Source organism: Ambystoma mexicanum, unplaced genomic scaffold (assembly GCF_040938575.1).
Source record: "Ambystoma mexicanum isolate Mex_15411 unplaced genomic scaffold, UKY_AmexF1_1 Mex_scaf31, whole genome shotgun sequence".
Lineage (NCBI taxonomy): Eukaryota > Metazoa > Chordata > Amphibia > Caudata > Ambystomatidae > Ambystoma > Ambystoma mexicanum.
The window spans coordinates 245,375-267,583 of record NW_027182446.1 but is presented as its reverse complement, the minus strand read 5'-3'; the positions used below and the strand labels follow the sequence as shown (position 1 = coordinate 267,583).

Sequence of the window (22,209 nt, the reverse complement as noted above, 5' to 3'; positions counted from 1 at the left end):
AGTCCGATATATGTGCTCGTAGTGCAGCCATACGCACTGCCGCTGTACGCCTGATCTTGTCCTACCAAACTTATAAGCAACTTCTCACTGTGTAAAGTACAAAGGTGATACATAGCACCCCAGAAGAGAAGGATGACAGTAAATTAATGCAACACCAATGCTTTAACCTGGATGCCCCACAAACATACCTTTGAACTTTGTTCTCGTTTACGATTAACACCCATGTCATTTTCAAGTTAATGTTCAATTTGGAGGTCTTACTCCAATATAACAGAAGTATTAGTCAAAAGTGGTTGCGGGTGGGGAAGGGAATCGCCTTGCAAGGGATGGTGGCGTAGGGAATATGTAAAAAGAGGATATTTTAAAAAGGCACCACCAAAAAAAGCCGGGACTTAAAGGTTTTTTTGTGTTCACTATTTAAAATGTGGTACTGTGACATAGAACTAATCACAGGACATGGTACAAGTTTTTGCACAATAGGTTTCAATACAACATGGTTCTACTTACAGCGTAAGTGACAGGCAATTCACATGGAAACACTGCTTCACGCCCATACATTAGTTGAAAAGGAGTGAAATTGGTGGAGCTGTGCTTCTTGCTTCGCAACGAGAAAAGGATGGGTAACAGAAATTGGTTCCAATTATTCTGCTTCTCATTCACTACCTTTAGGTAAGCCCTTCAGTGGAAATGAAAAGAAAACATTTCAACATGGTTTTAATATTTGCATTGTTTTTTCTTGTTGTACGACACATGCAGTATTCACTACAGTAAAAACATTGAAAAATGTTCACTCCCTTCCATGTTCGATGAGCACTAAAGAAAGACACTGGCATCCCCAGTAAGACAGAATAAATGTTCCTTACACAGACCATCACTGGACGAGAATTAATGAAATACTGCCACAATAACTAGCCAACCACTGCAGTGAGAGGTCCACATCATTCTCACCCCACACTGCCATCTGACCCAAACCAATTCTTGACCTAAACTCCTCATTGTACCTTGCCCTTGCAAAACCCACAACTAAGAAAAGTTTACCTATGTATACTGTTTGACCATCTAGTCATCTCACAGGAGCCATGGAGCTCTGGCTATCCTGCGTTACTGCTTTTCTCTCTGGTTATGGAGGGGGAACACCCCATGACCACCACTGGCTGCTATGTTGTTTTGCCTTCCTAAGGGTGAAATGGTTGCGAAACAATGGGGAACGTATATTAGATATTTCAAACAGCCAGCGATTACCTTTTGATGTTGTGGTTGGTTTTCTCATCCAATCCATTGGTCTGGAGGTGATAGGCTGCTGCCCCGCTGCGTTCTATTTGTAAGCTTTTACATAAATCCATATTTAACTGCAATGGAAACAGAAGTCCATGGCATAATTAATGGTAAGTGCTACGTTTGGTTCAACTGTGCACAATTGAGTTAAAAAAACAAAAAAACTCCTGTACATTTGTGATATAAAATCTTTTATACAAATACAAAGAAAAATGGATTCCACTGGATGGACTCATAATACAGAAATGGGAATGGGAAGGGCCATGGTTCAATGGGCAATTACCGCCCGGCAACCTTGGAATGGGGTGGTAATTCCCCATTGAACCATGGCAGACCTGTTACAACACCGGCACCAACCATGGCGATAATAGCGCCATGGTTTAGCGCCGGTGTTGTAATGAGGGCCAATATGTCTATCTGGTACTACCAAACCGGTTCTTACACTACTTACCCGATTTACAAATTCTGTCCCTTGATCCGACAAAATCCTTTGTGGGCAACCTTGCTCATATATCACGGTAACAAGATTCTTCGCTACCTCCAGCGCAGACTTTGATTGCAAAGGATACGCATACTCCCATTTTGAATAATAATCAGTAGCAGTCAAGATGTACTGATAGCCTTCAGGTGTACGTGGGAGGGGACCAAGCAGATCAATCCCAACCAGTTCCCAGGTTTGGAAACCTACAATTGGGAAAAGCATAAATGCAATCAGCAGATTTCATGATGCAGATAACACAAAAAGTGTAGGATGCTTTCGTTGCATTGAGATGTTTTTGAGACATCTTTGCTAATCTGTATTTAAAAAACTCTGTTCATTAAAATGCAGCACATCAATGATACGGGCCCCAAGGTAATAACCGTTAAAGAGTGGAATTGAAACTGTGGGTCACGACCCCCTGGGGGGCGGTGGCCTCAGGTCTAGAGGTGTAAACAAAAGGGGTGCCTGGGCAAAACATGGTCCTCCAAAAAAATATTACATTATGTGTTTATTTTTCAGTCACCATGGGTGATGAAAGGAAGACAATGTCACCTAAGCCGTGTACCCATGTAATGGATGTCTGCCACTCCTGGCGAAGAGGACAGGAAAAAGCGGGGACAGGAGGAAGTACAGGCACAGCTTAGCAACATGAGCTTGGAAGAGAGGGAGAAAGGCAAAGAATGGGAAGCCGGTTAGAGGAGGTAGATAAAGGACGAAAGAAGATGCCCAGTCAAGAGGACCGGGAGATTAGGAATAAGAGCAAGAGGAAAAAGGAAGAACAGAAGGGAGAAAAAGCTGCATAACAACAAGATGGACTCAAGTTAGGTGTAGAAAGCAAATTTAAAGATTTTAAAAAAACGCTGCAAGAGACATGCGACTGAAAGATGGATAGCTCTCCAAATCGCTCAGAAGAACACATTATTACACTTGGTAAAGGAGATGGAGGAACACCATAGGAGGAACACAGACAAGTAGAAAGATACTAACTGGGGTAGCAAAAGAGGGGAGCATCAAACAGGAAGGGGAGACAGAATAAGAGAATAGCGCAAGAGAGATAAATATTAGTATCAAAATGGAGGGAGCCACAAAACACGAGGGATATAAAGACCAAGAGAGGTTTGGAGGGAGAGGCAGACTAGAAGGGAGATACAACATAGGACAGAGTAGCAGGGAAGAACCACAATAGGTGGGAGAGACAGAAATACAGAACCACAGGTACGGATGACGACTAAAGTAAAGGGAGATACTGCTACCATTAATATTGTTAAAAAGTCATTCTTTGCAGGCAAGTCCATCTTATTTTTTTACATGACTTTACCTTAATGCTGTGTAGGACAGGATCCACATTGAAGATGTCACTACCTTTCTGGCATTCTTCAGAAGTAGATACCTTGGATGAAAGGGTAAAGTTACTTCTCCACTAACGTGCTATAGATGGAAAAGGTAGGCGAAAAGTTGCTGGTGTACTTCCACTCTCTAATTTTGTACTAATATGCATTCACTGAAACCTTGATATTTCCTTTCCATATATTCTAGTACATTAAGTAATGTATGCACCCTACAAACTAGCCAAATCAGTAATAAACATATGCGCAATGCACTGCTACTTCACTATCCCCAAAACACTACAAGATTAACTCATTAAGTGTCAGACTTACAAGGTGGAGTCTATGTATATATGCACATGTCATAGGATAATAGTAACAAAACACTTACCCATTCATCAATATGATTGGTCATGCCTAGCCAATAAAAACGAGAAGCCAAGGCATTTCTCGTTTTCACCATGCCTGTGTGGCCACCTGATCCTAAAGCATGAACTTCTCTAAATACTTTCATTGCTTCTGCCAGGCTAGTCACAACTTTCTGCATCCTGCCTTTCGATGACCGATACAGACTCCCATCTAAGTACAGAGTAAAAGGTATTAAAGCGATGAAAGAGTAGCCAAGAAATACTTTTTTTGATGGTGACTTCAACTGAAACATTGTGTATCATAAAATTACTCGATTTCACGTGCTACCATCACTATCTTTTTGCCAGTGACATTCTCAAGCAGACTTAAATGTACTCGATGTTGTCCTAGTCTAAAAAATGGCTGCAAACAAGATGGTTGCCTGATTTCTCCGGCCCCTGTGCTGCATAAGTGAGGAGTAATAGGGGAGTAGTTGAGCCACTACCTTGGTGGTTTGGCCATTAGGCCCGAATCTTCCAAAATGCGTGGCCGAATGCTGCAAGAGGAAAAAGGGAGGGAGGGAAACAAGAAGGGTGGAGGAAGGAAGGTGGTACAAAAGAGGGAAAGAAGGAACAAAAAAGGGAACAAGGGACAAAAAGGGAAAGAGTTGGACAAGGGGAGCAGAAAGAAGGGTGCAGAAGTGGAGCTACATGCAGTACATCATCACAAATGGATCAGAGGAAAATACTGTTTGAGATCACAGGAGTAGGGGGGCTTCCACGATGGGACAATAGTTAATTGGAAGGTAGCGACATTGAACATGAAGGGGCTAAACTCCACAAACAAAAGATCTCTCACTGGGAAGATACTGCCGAAAGTCAAACTGGCAGTGCTATTCCCCTCAGGAAACACACTATAGAAAGGGGATGGAATACAGTCTAAAAAGGCAAAAGGTGGGAGAAACTTACTGGGCCTGCCCATTGGGGATGAGGGGAGGGGAGAAATCAAAATGTGCTATAATATGTTGAATACAACAGTAACGTGTTGTGAAGATGTAAACACTTACACACATAAAAATATTTAAAAAATACAGTTAGGATTACCTGCATTTGTCCAGCCTAATAACACTATTAAACAGATGCCAGGTGTGTTTTTTTCAACATTTCACTTGCCTTTGCAAAAACACGTTTTACTAGATACTTTAAGGATGTTACATATGTTATTTGCTTATCACACTTGCAACACATGATCACTCTTTCAGTACTCATATTAGTGCCACGCATGCACAGTATGAAGGCAAACCTTTTCAATTACTTACTTAAACACATAGGGCCTCATTAGCAGTTTGCCGATAAGCGTAAGCAAAATTGGAACTCACCCTGAATATACCCACCTTTTACAAAGAAATTGGATGCATAACGTTTCAGGTTCAACCTTTGTGGGCCTGTAAACCCCTCTGGAAAAACTTTGCGAAGTTCAAAACGTCTCCTATTTTTGCTTCAAAGTTTACAAAGCTGTAAAACAATTGCCTGGGTGTGACATCACTTTAAAAAATGTCCGCATGCAGTTAAAACAATGGCATCACAGAAATTAAAATAGGTCAGAAAAACAATCCAAAGCCGGGATATTTTTCTCAATTGCTGTTAGTATGATATGATATGGCATTTATAATGCGCAACGAGCCAAGGGAGGGGAAACGGAGGGAAGACAGAGACAACGATCCTAGTAGGCCAGGTGAGATTGAGATCGCACAAGTGCAGGGAAGGGTAGGAAGTGCAGAGGAAAAGGGGGAGGGGGCAATGCAGAGCACAGGATAACAAAAAAGATACATATGGCCATAAATAAGGACAATAAATAAGTGGAAGTGTCGCCAGCTGGTAGCAAGTGCAAAGGTATGTGCAGACATCAGGTGTCAAGTGGCAGTAGGGCTACACAAACAGTCTGAATGCAAGGGTTGCCAGGGGGCAGTACAGGTATGCAACTGGTTGCGAGGGAACATGGGCACAGGATCATAAGGTAGCCAGGTAACCAGTGCAGTTTCAGATTCAACCAGCACATCAGCAGGAACAGGAGGAGAAAAAGCAGAAGCAAAGAGGAAGGTCTTGAGGAGCTTCCGGACCCAGAGATGGTTCTTCTCACGTTTCAGATAGGCTATTCCAGAGGGATGCCCCAGCAGAAGAAAAATATCTACCACCAACTCACTGCCTGTAGAAGCGAATAACCCTGAGGGTGTTGGACGAGGATGAGCGAAGAGCCCGAGAAGGAAGATATTTAGGAAGAGAGAATTTAAGGTATTGAGGTCCCAGGCCCCAGAAGGCCTTGTGAACAATGCAGAGGGTTTAAAACGTTATCCTCACCGCCACTGGGAGCCCGTGCAGACATTTCTGTCCTGGAGAGATACGATCCCTGGGCTTGAGGCCAAGGACAAGTCTTGCGGTCCTGTTTTGGATGAGTTGCAGAGGGCAGAGAGTAGAAGCAGGCACATTTAGAAAGAGGCTGTTGCAGAACAGTGAGCTTCTGGGGGAAGGAGAAGAAAGGAAGAGTACGTCTGAGGAGGTGCGGCTGTAATAATCATATAATTATGAGTTCTGCAAGCATCACCAGCCCATCAACGGCACAGGGGTAGAGCGTTAAGGCCCTTGATTAACTCAAGCATGTAAGTCATATACCAGGGTGTTAGCAGCCTCTGAAGCCCTCTGAACATGAAAGTATTGCAAAGTTTCATTAACTAATTCAATATTAGTAAATGTTCCCTGATCTGTCATTGCCCTGTATATAAGTAGTTTACTCTCTGTGCACACTACCTATTGCATTACTGTATTACATTCGTGCTGCCAAGGCATACCTCTGGTGTACGGTCTCTACGTTCTGGCATCTTGCTCCGGAAGCTAGCTGGGTTTCTTCCAGGGTCGGGACACAGAACGGAGGCTGCAGATCATTCTCTGAACTAGCACAGACATTTTGGAGACTGCCCTGGTCTGTAAGAATAAATGAATGAAGAGTTACATTAACACTTTCATTCCTAACAAGACCATTTGTATAGTTTTTGAAATACCAAAATAAATGCAGCAATTAATAAAGACATTACACAAAAGAATATGTGTCAAGGCCAGTGTCAGGTTGGAGAGCTTGGGAACCGCTGCAGCAATGATACAAGGGATAGCAACATTTGCCTTGATAATGTCCCCTCATCCCTCATCCCCTCTCTACGGCAAGCTGGTTTGATTAACTTGCCTGCCAGATCCCATAACATTCCACCTCATAGTAATGACTCGGATTCATCCACACTCACCACGCCCACTTACATGGTAGGTATGCATTTCTTAAACATAAAAGATCATGAACACTGCACAAAGCAGTAGCTTCGTCTAGACATCTGTCACTGATCATTAGCACTCCCATTCAGCTAAATGAAAACATCATTAAATATCAGTGCATTTAGCAGCCTGTTAAGAGTTTGGGAAAGCTTACTGGCGGTGTCATTAGGATCCGAGGTCCCCTGTATTCCGCTCTGCTGAAACGACATCCTTGCAAAAGATAAATACAGGAACGATCTCACTTCTTGCTATTTCTTCACTCGCACTCTCTGTTGAAATGGGGAAATAATTCGATTAACACAAAGTACAAAAGACAGCAGTACAACACCAGAGTAAGTTAAAACAAATTCCCACAGTCAAAAGTCCTCTCCCGTTATGTGGTCTCTGGTTCTTTTTTTTAGCATCCTGAACATGGAAATACCCAAGTCTCATAACTGAGCATGTGGTCATGATATGATATATGATATGGCATTCATGATGCACCTATACACAGGTGTTTCAAGGAGTGTTGAGACAAGGGAGGGGAACAGAGTGAAGACAGACAACGATCCTCCTAGGCCAAGTGTCATTCAGATCGCGCAAGTGCATGGGAAGGAGCGGGGTGAGAAGTGCAGGGTGGGAAGGGGGAAGAGGACAGTGCAGCACATGGGATAAGAAATAATAACAATAGGTAATGTACGGCCAGCAGGTGGCAAGTGCAAGGGTAAGTGCAGACAACAGGTGTCAAGTGCTGGTAGTGGGACTGTTGGGATACAGAAACAGTACCCAAGTGCAGGGTTGCCAGGAGGGCAGTGCAGGAGTGCGACTGCCATGGGGGGAGCTGGCCCCGAGATCAGAGGGCGGCCAGGCAACCAGTGGAAAGTTAGTGTCAGCCAGGAAGTCAGCAAGGGAGAGGAGGAGAAAAGGCAGAAGCAATGTGACAATGTCAAATGTTCAATCTCAGAGTCCCTGTGATGGGTTGAAGGTCAAACTGTTGACATGGAATGTACGGGGATTAAACAATCACATGAAAGTTAAGAAAACCGGCAATTATATTGCCAGGCATAATCCCCAAATCCTAATGCTGCAAGAAACCCATACAGTGGGAACGAGTAACTCTCACATACTGCCTAAGTGGGGTCCTAGATGCATTGGAGAAAACATACACAAGCCCGCAAGATAAGGAATTACTAGCCGACATGCACACACACCTTCAGGAATTTGATACATTGGCCATAAGGGAGGTCCGATACGTGGCAGCCCCTTATACGAGCACGCAGATAAGGGGAGGGTAACAAGGCTGGTAGATCGCTTTCCAATTTACTTAAGCTTGATAAACAACCTACTCAGATCACAAGTATACACACGGCACAAGGAAAGGTACTGCTCAGGGATGAAGACATCAATGGGGAATTTGTTAACATTTATAATGAATTATATTCGAATAAAGACATGAAAACACTCGCAGAAATTAAGATATATCTTGAGGCTCTCTCCCTCCCTAAACTCCCCGACGAAGAACGCCTAGCAATGGATCAACCGGTAACCACGGAGGAGATTACAGAAGCAATCAAGGCATTGGCTACAGGCAGGGCACCAAGGTCGAACGGGTTGGGGGCCGAATTTTACAAAGAGTTTCACGAGAAACTCGTTCCAATATTGATGCAGGTATGGGAGGAAGCCCTCAAGAGTAACATATTACCCCCAACTCTGTCACTTATAAATACCAATGCCAAAATATTTGCAAAGGTCCTGGCGAATCGGCTTTTGCCGGCAGTCCCTACCCTGGTCCATCCTGATCAAAACGGGTTTATCCCCACGAGATCTACAACCTTGACGCCTGTCTGAAATGCAATGCTCCTCAGGCCGGTTCTTTTCATATGTATTGGGAGTGCCCGGTGGTGGAGGGTTTCTGGAGGGCTGTGGCAAAACTGTTGGAAGAAATTACTCAGGTTACCCCTGAATTGACCCGCCAGAAATACCTGTTTGGCGATATAGGCAAACGTTCTGAAAAAATTAGAAGATTGTTCAACATTTCTTGCGCTGTTGCCAAAAAAAATTTATTCTACAGAAATGGAAAAGCAATGCGCCACCCAGTATGAACCAATTCCTACAAGAATTGACACACGTCAATGAATCAGAGGAGCAATTTGTTTTGACACAACCTGCGACATGCAGACCCAATGACATCCGGGGCTAGTTTAGAGTCTACCTGTGCAACATGATTACTGATGATGACTTGTCACCATAATATCGTTTTGTAAAAATGCATTGAATAGTGTACTCCTGTTGTATGGATCTGTGAGATGAACTGTGCAATGGTGCCGTGTATTCTGTGACCACTAATAAAAAAAGAGTTTTACAAAAAAAGAAGAAGGTGCACAAGGGAGTGCTTCAGGGGGGATGGGAAGACTCCAGTGGCAAAGGAGTGATTACAGAAGTCAGCCAGGGCTGGAGCCAGGGAGTCGATGTGGTCCTTGATAGTTTTAGAGGAACAGGAGTGAACCTGTTTCGACAAGACTTTCATAGATCGGACTTGTCTAGAAACCTCATCTGCGGACATTAATGATGACTTTAGAGGAAAGGAAGGATGGCAGGAGGGCATCCCAGCGGGTGCCACCATTAATGGGAGAAGAGGAGAAGGGGGAGAGCACAGAGATCATATGAAGGGTCCATAGGTCTGGGGAAGGCACGACAAAGATGGTGTGAGTGAGAGTTTCCGTGGAGGAGGCACTGGTATAGGTGTCAGCGATAGGGAGGCCTGGGTTGGAGACCAGGATGTCCTTTTTTAACTTTTTCCTACCAGATTTAATGAGGAGAGCAGGATAGTCAATAGAGAAGCAGTTAGAAAAGATAGGAGAGGATTCCAAGATGGCCGCCAACCCCTGAAGCCGCACAATCCACGCTCTCTGCCCAGGCGGCACATCAAAGGTGACAAAAGCAGTCTAAAACCCCATCAAAGGATCCAGCAGTTCCTGCGAAGTGGACCGGAACCAGGACGCAATATGCTCCTGAAGAAATGGGCCTCAACTGTCTGGTGCAGAGGTGCTGGCCCCCTCGCAGGACCAGCCCGCCCCGAAACTCTCGCAGCGACCCGAGGGCCGACAACAGCGAACCCTGTGGCGCAGACGCAGCATAATCGTACCAGAGACACCCTGGGGAGGCTCCAGCAACTGCAGCGTTCCCCCCGCGTGGTAGACCAGCGATCTCTGCGACCCGGAGCTGTGAGCGGCGGAGCACCAGAGACCCGGGGATACTGCCCCCATCCCGGGTCCCAGCACCACACTGAAAACAGCCCAGCGGATGCTCCCGGAGACCGTCGCAGCTCTGTCGCGGGACGGTTAGAACAGTCGGACGCCCCCCCCCACACCCTCCCGGGGGATCCGGAACACGGGCGAAACAACGGGACCCGTCGGTCTTCCCTCCGGATCCTGCAGAGCAGCAAGGCGCGCCCGGCTCCGACCTTCTCCTGGGCGCTGCACGGCCTGGGGGAGAAAGCCCCCTCCCCATCCACACAGCAGTGCGGTGTTGGGGGAGCCGCTGGGTGATGTGCTCCGGGCCGCCTAATATCTCCAACCCACTTCCACCCACTCATGGGCATACGGACACTGCAACATGAACACGAGTGGTGCTTGGGGAATATAAATGACTTTCAGACTTTATAAGAAAACGAATGGAAATACAAACTTGTGATTTATGCTTACTTCAAGTGTAATCTGGACTGTTTTATTTTAAAACATGGGACTTAAAACAATGGATGCAGGGTGTTAATGTTTTTCCAACCATCAGCTATTCCATAAACCAACAGGTGGCATAATTTAGCTAACTGTCATGTAAAGCTGCCACACCACAAAATCAACATTAAGAAATTCGGCAGACTCCTGAAATACCGCGACCCCCCCTTAAGAGCCATAACTCAATGGCCCCAACCCTGTGGAACGTCTGATACCAGCGTGGGGCATACACCACAAACCTACGCCATCCCAGAGTGACGAGAGGCCCAATAGCAGACCCGGGCCCCTGCAAGACACCGCAAACAGGTGCCACACCAGCCAACGGAGCCCCCGGGTTATGCCAGGACCCTCCCTTCCCCCCAAATTCGGGCTGCAATATACGCTGCTGACTATTAATAGCGAAGCCTGCCGCAGGCGGGGAAGAAAACACCCGAGGACCCACACAGGCCCAGCCTCGCAGGGGCTGATCGCAAAACGGGAGCTGGCCCCAGAACCCACTTCATCACATCCAGGCTAGTGCTGGGGCAGCCCCGCCTCCGAGAGAAACAGATGCCAGGCGCTAGACCAAGGAATACGCCAGCAGGAGTCAGATCCATGGCGAAACCGCGAAGTCGACAGCTGGAACAATACTGGGGGCAACTCCAGGATGCAAACCAACACGAGGACATAGAGGACTCAAGTACTGAACTAGGAACAGCCACGGCAGCCAACGGCACGATGGCGCTAAGCAAGGAGGCCCTGCAAGACTGTCTGAGAAACATGGAAAACAGAATGATGGTATCCCTCCAGAGCCAACTGGGCACGATCCGGGACGAATTGAAATCCTCCCTCCAGGAGGTAAGGAAGGACATGGTGGAACTGGGAGATAGAGTTGACACAGCGGAAAGAGGCCTCTCAGACACAACAGAAGAAGTGAAACAGAATAGCATCCTCCTAGAACCGATCGCCAGGGCCACACATAACCTGGAGCTGCAGGCGGAGGACCTCGAGAATCGCTCGCGAAGGTCCAACTTACGGGTTAAAGGCTTGGCCAAAAAGATTGGAGACAAGGACCTCAAAGACACGTTCCAACTATGCTTCAGCAGTATACTCCACGATATCCCACCAGAAAGCATAGCCATCGACAGAATACACAGAGTGGGACCCAAACGAAGCGAACCGGGAGCCAGGCCAAGAGACGTGATCATGGCAATGACTTCATACTTAATTGCGGAGGACATCCTACGAGCAGCCCAAATGAAACAGACGATCACGATCAATGGTAGCCAGATCCAACTCTTCCAGGATCTGGCTTTGTCCACCCTGCACAAAAGGAGACTGATGCAACCAGTCCTGAGAGCCCTGAAAGCTCAAAACATCATATACAGGTGGGCATACCCCTTCGGACTACAATTTACACGGGAAGGTAAACCACAGCGAATCTCCACATGCGAAGAAGGGATGGCGCTGCTGCAAATAGAAGAAGACGGACCCCAGGGAAATACGGAAACACAACACCCAAGGAAAGGGGGAGGACCCAGAAGATGGGAATGGTCCCCCAACGCCAAGCGATGTCAAGCAAGGGAATTTACACTGGAGGGCCCCACACTACCGAAAACCCCAAGGGAACGTGTCCAGCTCACTAACGAATGAAGCACATGAAATGCTAGAGAATCCGGGATCACGATGAAAGAAAAGCTGATGACAGCAGAAGGAACACAATGAAAGGTAAAATAAGCGAAAAAACTGAACATGTCTGGGCGGAGAGGGAAGGGGGAATCTTGGAACTCTTAACAAGCCCAGGAACACCCTGGCGATTGGGACGGGGGAATCAAGGGACCCAACGCTCCTGGGAAAACCCGGAGAAGGCGCAAGGACTCCTTGGTCCCGCCACCACGAGGGCGAAACAAGTTTACAAGTTCACAATGTTTTCTTTTTGTTTGGAAATGTTGGGTTGGGATGGGCTTAAAGTTTGGGCCGTGACTACACACCGTACAATCCTCAACGCCAAAAGAGGGCACACAGATGGTGAAATAGACCCCACACACGACCCATATCTGAATTAACGATCATATCCCTGAATGTACAGGGCCTAAACTCGCCAGTGAAACGACTAAGAATACTAAGGCGCTTATCAGATCTTTAAGCCGCAATCGTTTTCCTCCAAGAAACGCACCTGCTCGTCCTAGACGAGAAGCGGATGGCCCACAAAACCTTTCCCAAACAATATTTTGCCCCCAGGGAGGGGGGGGGGGGGGGGAGTAAAACCAGAGGAGTTGCAATCTTATTAAACGTCAACTTACCATACAAGAAAAAGTCTGTATATAGGGATACAGAGGGCATATTTCTTCTACTCAAAGGGACTCTGTACGAACAGACATATACCCTGATAGCATTATATGGCCCAAACGACAGACCAGACATCTTCTTAGGTGAAATCCTGCGAACCCTGGGTAGCCTATGTGAGGGACAAATCATTGTGGGGGAGATTTTAATTGCATAATGGACCCCACTCTTGACAAGACCCTCCCCCCCACAATGGCAGATGGCAGGAACAGACAAGCACTAGGTAAACTGTTTAGAGACTTAGACGTAATAGAGACGTGGAGATTCTTCCATAGCACAGAAAGGGAATACACCCACTATTCACCTGTACACAGGGGCTATTCGAGGATAGACATGATCCTGATCTCACCCACACTCATTCCACAAATTGAAGCTGAGCAAATAGGAGTACAATACCCCACAGACCATGCCCCAGTTATCCTAAAAATGGCCCCAATAAGAGACACCCCGCCCCCATAGAACCTGGAAACTGAACGAGATCATACTCAGAGACATAGCCCTTAGAGCCCACATGGAAACAGCGTTGGATAACTACAACGCTAACGGGGAAACAAACTGGGGGGTAATATGGGATGCAGGGAAATCAGTCATGAGAGGGGAATTCATATCACAAACCACAGCATATACAAGGGAAAGAAGGCTACTCAAACAGAAACTGGAACTAGAACTGAAGGAGGCGGAAACACAACACAAGGCCAAACAAACACTCAAAACAGTGAGGAACCTCCGAAAAGCGAGAGCCCAACTAGAAACTCACATGGCAGATCACACTGCACAATCATTCTACGGACTAAACAATCCTACTACGCACACGGCGGCAAAGCCAACAGATTCCTAGCAGCCAAACTCAATAAACAAAAAACAGGAAATTATATAGTCAGCCTCAAGAACCCTAAAGGGGGGCCAAGCACATTGGAAGAGGCAAAACAAAATATCATGGAAGAGTTCCACCGAGAACTCCTCGGAAAAGAGGACCTGTCCCCGCAGTTGCAACAGGACTACATGGCCAAAATAACCCTCCCCAGATAACGGAAGAGGACAACTTAAACATCCAGGCCCCCATAACAGCCGAAGAAATAAGTGACGCCATAACGCACCTCCCACACAATAAAACACCTGGGCCAGACGGATTCGGGAATGGGTATTACAAAACCTTCAGGAACCAGTTACTGGGGCCACTCATGAACCTTTTTAACTACATTAGGGAAACCGGGATAATCTCGCCAGACATGGGCAAATCAACCACAGTCCTCATCCTGAAGCCAGGGAAAGACCCCACAGACTGCACAAGTTACAGGCCAATATCATTACTCAATAGCGACGGCAAGCTATACGCAAAGATCCTAGCAAACAGGCTAGCGAAGGTCCTACCCCAAATAATCCACGAAGACCAAGCGGGAATTATCATAGGGAGACATACACAGGACAACATTAGACGGGCGGTGGACATTATAGAGGTAGGGAACAAAACAAAACAGAAATTCTCTATAGCAGCCTTAGACACACGCAGGGCATTCGACAGCCTAGATTGGACATACCTGGAGCTAACCCTGGCAAAATACGGCTGCGACCCCACCTTTACAAAGATGGTCCTGGCAAATTATAAACTCCCCTCAACCACATTTATAGTCAATGGCAGACCCACCACGAATATACGAATCCGTAGAGGTACACGGCAAGGTTGCCCACTATCCCCCCTCATATTCGCAATGGCTATGGAGCCAGTGGCACAAATCATAAGACAGGACCAAGATATAAGAGGGGTACTAGCAGGAGGGGTAGAACATAAAGTAGCCCTATACGCGGATGATATCCTACTGCTTCTAGGTGACACCGCCAAGTCACTACCCAAGGCCCGTGGAAGACTCCAGGAATTTGCTAAAGCGTCAGGGTTCACCATAAACTTTACAAAATCAAAAGCCCTTAACATAACCGAAGGAGAAACGTTACCCCAAAGAATGTCAACCCAGCACCCACTGACCTGGGAGCCCAAGGCAATAAACTACCTGGGAGTCCAACTAACACGTGAATATAATCACTTATACGGGGAGAACATAGTCCCCCCATGGAAGCAACTAAAAGAGGACGTTTTGAAATGGGACGCCCAAGAACTCTGATGGTTCGCTCGCATAACCGCACTCAAGATGACCCTCCTGCCTCGCATCCTGTATGTAATTAGCTCTCTCCCGATAGAGATCCCCCTCAAAATGTGTAGAAATTTACAGAAGGACATGGTGACCTTTGTATGGAACAGGAAGAAGCTAAGAATACAGAAAAAAATCCTAACTAGACCACCCATACTGGGAGGGCTGGGACTCCCCAATATCGAAAGATATGCACTGGCACCCCGGATAGCCCCCATGTTGAAATGGATGGCAGGCAACCCTCACAGGGGATGGGTGGGAATAGAACAGGGAGAAACTAATATCCTGATTGGGACCCTACACGCCCTACGACCAGAGGGGCAGAGGGCCACCTACTGGAATCTACCTGCTCCTCACTACACAGCACTTAGAAAACATCACATAGCCCCTGGATTGGGGCCCTTCACACCGATGGCACACAACCAAGACTTCACCCCTGGTAACGAGACAGTTTCTGGGCAAACTGGGGGCAGACACACCCGATCTTCCTCAAAGACCTCTACCACGAAGGGACCCCATTACAATTTGAGGAATGCAAACGGAGATTCGGCATAGGGGAAAGGGAGAGATTTAAGTATATACAAATCAGGCACTGGATCTCCCAGGAAGGGGGGAAAAAGGCGGCCACTAGGACTCCCATAGGCCTCAAACTCACCCTGCAGGAAGGCCAGACCTATAAAGCAATAACGAGAATATATAAGCTCTTAGACAGTGCCCGAATGGAGGACCGAATCCCTTACAGGGATAACTGGGAGAGAGACCTGGGGACCCCTATTACGGAGGAGGAATGGGGCCAGATTTGGAAAAGGGCCTAGAAAATGTCCAAATGCACCACGATCAAAGAGACATCATATAAACTATTCACAAGATGGTACCTAACCCCACATAGATTAAACAAAATGAATCCATCCTACCCTCCTAGCTGTTGGAGACATTGCGGCAACCGAGGGGACCTATACCACATGTGGTGGACCTGCCCCAAGGCTGAAATATATTGGAAGGAGATACTGGGACACATAAGGGAAATCACGGGGAAACAACTCCCACACAACCCAAAGGTAATACTCTTGTGGACCGCAGTGGAAGGCGTCTACGCAGAGACAGGCAACAACGCTACCTTGATTACTCAACTACTTAATGCAGCAAAAATAACTTTGGCCCAAGGATGGAAAAACCCCGAAGGCCCAGTAGTCGCGTGTTGGTGGGTCAAGATATGGCACGTCCTGGCAATGGAGAAAGTAGGGGCCCTAAAGGACAACAAATACCTGAAATTCAGGGCATTGTGGGACCCGTTGATAGATTATGTCACGGACAGGGAAGCTTACTTCCATAGACCTAACCTGCTGAGATCGCTTTTTAACTAAGGCCCCTTGACAAGGAGGAAACTCGAATGGACCCATGCTTCCAGCTAAACATGGGCAGACAAGGCCCGAATGGTAACAGAACAACCTAACGGTGGATAGAAGCGGAACCAGCCCAGTTTTGGATTTTATGTTTGTTTGGGGGGGAAGGGGTTGAATGGGGCAACACATTGAAGTTTGAAAGAAGAGGGGGGGAGGGAGTTATAACTGTTAAAACTCATGGACGTACTACAGATTTGAAACCGGACTGGGGGGAAAAGGGGGATAAGAACAATATTAAGACTTAAGTATACTGCTCCTTACCTGAATGTTTGTAAGTATGAATGCATGAGAAGAAAATAAAGTTGGTTAAAAAAAAAGAAAAGATAGGAGAGACACAGAGAGCACCATAGAGTAAGTGAGAGAGGGTGGAAGGAAAGAAACTAGCGAAGGTCAGTGGAGTAGGCAGACCAAACAGCGGGAGGTAGGCAGGTTGCGCAATAGGACAGACAACAACACTCAAGGGGTTATTCAAAAAATGCGCCGGTTTGAGACAGGTAGAAGGGCTCACCTAAGTTTGAGAATCCTAAAAAGGGGGAGAAAGGCCTAGGTTTCACAATGCATTTTAAATACTGATACGGTGCAAATTGTAAACGACAGTGGGAGAAAAACCACCTAAGTTTGAGAATCATAAAAGGGGGAGAAAGGCCTAGGTTTCACAATGCATTACAGTGCAAATTGTAAAGGACAGTAGGACAAAAAACCAACAGTTTGAGAATCCTAAAAAGGGGGAGAGAGGCTTAGGTTTCACAATGCATTTCAAATACTGATACAGTGCAAATTGTAAACGACAGTGGCTGTGTTCTTAGTGCAATTGAATGACTGCCAACAGAATACAATAACTGTCCATCTGAACAGATCGCAGAAATCACTTTCTTTGCTGTGAGGAGATTCTCTCTAGCCCTACTTAAAGCTGAGTAGGCACTGGCCAGGCCTGTCATCCCTCATTATGGCAATACATGTGCTTTATCAATGCTTTCCATCCATTTTCCTCCATTTGTTTATCTGCCACTGTTTATTCATCACTCACTGTTTCCTCTTGCCATCCTATTTAAGTTATTTGCCCTATGGTTTCCTGTGCTCCTACCCTTTGCTAATCTAGACAGGATAATGCAGATGTGGGACAAGCAACTAGCAGATAGACTTGCAGAAGATATCTAGACAAGGTTAACATGGTAATAGGGCTAGGCGGGCAGATGTAGCATCGCACTAACAAAATGTTAGGGGACTTGACTGGCAGAGGGTTGACATAGTGATAAAGAATGGCAAAGGGTCAGAAACTTATGAGGAGAGCTTACCAGAGGGTTACATTTATCAGAGTCACCCTGGCACTGTGCTAGGCCAACAAGGGGTTAACAGCAATAAAGAATGGTAGACAGCTAGCACAGACTGGCAGAGATTCAGAAAGGTTGCAGGTTAGCCTGTCAGATGATATGTAACATGGAAGGCATAAATAGTAACTGCTGATATTACAGAAACTTATTTCTGAGACTGTGGGCCTCATTACACGGAAGGCGGTAATGGTTAACGGTCACTGTTAATGGTAACGGTGACCGTTAACCATTACCGCCTTACTATGAGGTCCCTTAGTGGGTTGGTGCTTTAATGCCTGCTTTTTGCAGGCGTTAAAAACCAACCCGCTAAGGGACCTTGGTGCTAATTACGGCACCGCAAAATTGCGGTGCCGTAATTAGCACCTTCCCCATTCCCATTATGCCCTATGGGGCAAAAATGGAAATGGGGAAGGGCAGTGGTGGAAGGGGGAATTACCGCCCCGCCAACCTTGGAATGGGGTGGTAATTCCCCTTTCCACCAAGGTGGTGCCGGTATTTTACTGGCATGGACCAAGGTGCTAATAGCACCTTGGTCCTCCGCCTTCCGTGTAATGAGGCCCTGTGTCTTTAATATAAAAAATTTCATGGACAGTTACTTAAAAACGCATTGCCATTAGTAATGCAAGATACACTCTACCATCCAGTATATGATTCGTCACTTAACATTTACTGGTGTGGCCATATCAGGAATAAGACTTTATTAGTATATTTGTAGTAAGTAGCACAACAAATGAGAAGGCAGCCTTATCCCCATACCCCCTGGGCCTTCATTGGAAGGGTGAGCAGGCCACAACTGTTTGACGGGGTGCAGGAACTGAAAGGGGAAGCATTTACAGTCCATAGGGTGCAAGGCAGAGAGTGCTCAGTTTCAAAGGAGGATGCAATACGGAATGCAGGTGTACAAGAGAATGAGATGGGGAATACAGCAAGGGCGAAAACCATTGATGGAAGGTGCCATCAATGATGAGCAAAAGGGAATTGAGGCAGAGATTAAGTAACAAACAACATTTTGAGAGGATGGATGATGGGGTAGAGAGAGGGGTTAGGGTTGACAGGAATAGAGGGGCAAAAAGAAACCCTTCAAAAGAAACCCTAGCTCTATGTGCATATGTCAATTTCAGTGGACCTTTGCCTTGAACAGATTGCTATGTAAGAGAAACTGAAAAAGGCTGCAAACAATGTTTGGAATCCAGCTGGGAGAGAAAAACAAATTTGAAAGGGACATCCCAGCCGAATTCACCACGTGTCAAAATGTGCTTTTGCAAACAAGAAAAATGCCTGTTTTGTGTAATGTTGAATAAAGCCCTGTCCTTGCCAACAAATGTAAGGGGGGTTTGGGTAAAATCTAGATAATGTTTTATTTCAACAGTTTTGCTTCTGATTTAGAACAATATAAAATAAATAAATACATGCATTGGCTGTACTGGGGAATCAGCCAAACAGGTTTCCTTCTTGGTTCCAAGGACATGTGTGTGTTGGCAACAGAAGTGGCCTGCCCCCAATAGGAGCCACAATGGATTTCCGGGACACCTACATGTTACTTTTTGCCCTTGGAAACTTTGAATGGCCAGGAGGAATAATATAACACGCCCATCAGACTCTGTGGCTGAGCTCCAGCTTGACACAATGAGTTCCTGGGCACCTATACTTTTGGAAGTGACACCTACCATTCACTCAAACTGGGAAACTCCATGGCAACCCTGGGCTAAACTGATATTTGGTGGTAGCCGGGGAAGAAATGGCCCCAGTTGGAGAACAAAGGCCAGCCCATCTGGCTTAAAAGACTATTTTAATGAATAAACTTTAAAGACTTATTTCTATAACCGGACAACGCATTAATGTAAAAGTCTTACAGTTAAAATGTAATTATTGTGGCTTTAAAACAAGTAATCGTGGCGGTCCATAGCATGTATACGATGCAAACACCATGAAAATGTGAGTCATGGGAAAAGTACATATGGTGTAACGTTAAAAATGAATGGAAACATGCTCTATGATAATATGTACACATACCGAAAATTGTGGAATTTTGGGTGAAGCAGTTCCCACTACAAATAGCAAATAATTATTAGAAGGGCAAAATAACATCATACAGACCTGGGAGTGGGAACACCATGCTATGTATGAAATATGCAATTTGCCTATGTAATTTGCAAAAGTGCCACAACTGAATAAATGTGTGATTTATTTATTATGTAAGATTGATTTTTGGCAAACAGGACTGTGGGATGGCTTTGCACCTCATAAAACACAACCCCCTAATGAGTCCCCTCCTTGAGGAAGCGGCCAACATAGGCTGACCTATTTAGTTCTTAGGGGTAGGTCTAGCTTAGTTCTGCCCAACAATAAATCCTGCAATGTCACCGCCTTATAAATAAGGGGGGGAAGCTCACAGAGAGGACACTCTTCTGAATTTGCCAGCTCCTGCATATCCTGATATTCTACATTCATCTTGCCAGATTGCAGATTCTACTGCCAGGCCAGAGCATAGCTGACCCTATCCAGGCAGGACCATTGATCCAGAAACCCCACTAAAATTCCCAATAGCCAAGAGGGAAAGCTGTGGTACCCTTTTGGGAGTATCCTGTGACCAGATCAGCTTTTTGCCCCATCATCTGCATGCCAGCTGTACCCTTGCTATGCAGTGACCAGACAGGCCCAGCTGTTGTTCTGCTAGGAGAGTCCGCCGCCGTGCTGTGACCAGAGCTTTTGAGTCCAGAACCCGGTTGGCTGTCCCAAAACCCAAACTCAAGTGCGGATTGTGAGTATTTCCCCATCCCATAGTTTAAGTGAAACGTGTCCTTTCCCAACCAATTTTCTTTTTAACTGCTTTATTTTACCAAATCCGAATTTCTTTCACCTTGAGAATCTCCTCCAGTTCTCCAGCTATAGTCACTCTCACGTTCCTATTGTCCCTGTGATGTGCATCTATCACCCAGCCTACAAACCGCATTCCCATTCCGTCCATTTCACCTGTTTTTCTTTTTTTTAAACGTTTTGACATTTAAAACTGCAAAAAGAGGAAAATGCAACTTTTCAACAAGTGATTTTGGCTGCACTGTGTTCTTACTTGTTGAATGTTACAGTCAAAATGTTATTTTAGGTGCTCAAGTGGGAGACCTTGGGCCTCATTACAAGTTTGCTGGTCCGGTAACAATGTTGCTGGCAAGCTACCGGCACCGTTGTTATCGGACCTGCAAACTACAAGGTCTGTCAGCCGGTGCCTTTCAGCCAGCCAGGTCTGACCTGCCGGGAGGAACAGCACCCGCTCGCAGACCATGTCGGATGCACCAGCACTGTTCAAGAATGGTGCTGGTGCATCCGGCCTCCCAATATCCATTGAGTCCAATGGGTCTCGAATGGGGAAAAGGGAGCCAAATGGGAATAAGGACTAATATTTACTGTCACCCGGGAATGGGCAATTACTGGCTCTGCCGGGGCTGTAATGCCCATTACTGGGCGCTGGTAAATTCATGACTCCAGTGGCAGCCGTGCCAGTATTTACCGGCACGGCTACCGCAAGGGTCGCAATGAGTCTCATTGTGACTATTGCAGAAAGTTATGCAACATTTTTAGTAATTAATTGCTATTTAGATTCAACGGAAATTAAAGTATAAATTTGTGATTTAGTTTTATGATAAATTGTATATATGTTTTGTAATACACTATTATGTGTGTAAAGTTTAATATGAACTGATCACATTAATAATTGCTTCCCAAGAAGGGTACAATTGTTTGTTGCTTTTTTTAAAGGCACTTTTTGTATTTATTTTATTGAGCGTTTTCACCAAAGCGCTTTACAAAAATTCGAAATACAATGGTACAATTAAAAAAAAAGCACGATAACCAAATCAATGATCAAAGCAGATTAGAGGAAATAAAGGAGTTTTTAATGGGTAACAAAAAGATCTGATAGGTAGAGGATGCACAGATATGATAGGTTATTTATAGCACGCTTAATACCCAGAGGTTCTAAACACAGACCCGGGGATCAAACCTGTGTTGCTTTGTGTCATCTTGCTTCCAAGGCGAGCATGTTGCCGCTGAGCTATCCTCCCGGGTATAGAATGTGGAAGAGCGTTCCAATGCTTAGGTGCAAGAAGAGGAAAAGAACAGAACGTAGAAGCACAGGGCGGCTGAGGAACGTCAAGAATGACAATGGTATGGTAATTTGTATTTATATAGTGCCTATACACAAGACAAGTGTTTCAAAGCGCTCAAGGAGAGGGGGGATCAGGTTTATGAAGAACAAGCAGATACAACTCAACACTGAGCCAAAAAAGATTCCATTCCCCAATTATTCCTTATAAGACATATTTCACATTTTAAAACGTAGCATGCAAGGTCCCAGGCAGGTAAAAAGGAGCCATTCCTCCCAGAGCAGTTACTTGGCCATTTGGTAGCCAGGGCGAAACAATACAATGTGCCCACCCTGCTCAACATGCACGCCACTCCCACACTACACCTCACAGTTAGTAATTCCACCCCAATGCCAATAAATCACTGCTATATAAATCAAACAGGATTACATTGTGACTCAAGAATTT

General features: G+C 45.8%; 1 protein-coding gene across 4 annotated transcripts in view; it reads right to left on the bottom strand.

Moving 5' to 3' along the window:
* Positions 1–22,209, bottom strand: part of LOC138557992 (uncharacterized) — a 40,793-nt gene that overhangs the window by 12,558 nt on the left and 6,026 nt on the right. For 2 of the 4 annotated variants that reach the window (XM_069642645.1, XM_069642646.1), the window contains exons 2-8: positions 6,901–7,015; positions 6,275–6,407; positions 5,787–5,946; positions 3,075–4,943; positions 1,727–1,959; positions 1,243–1,349; positions 508–676 (exon numbers count right to left, since the gene is read on the bottom strand). In XM_069642645.1, the coding sequence (XP_069498746.1) occupies positions 508–676; positions 1,243–1,343 (270 nt within the window). In that variant the 5' untranslated portion in view covers positions 1,344–1,349; positions 1,727–1,959; positions 3,075–4,943; ... (1 more) ...; positions 6,275–6,407; positions 6,901–7,015. The remainder of the gene's footprint in view (positions 1–507; positions 677–1,242; positions 1,350–1,726; positions 1,960–3,074; positions 4,944–5,786; positions 5,947–6,274; positions 6,408–6,900; positions 7,016–22,209) is intronic. The other 2 variants (XM_069642644.1, XM_069642643.1) reach the window with 2 other exon arrangements.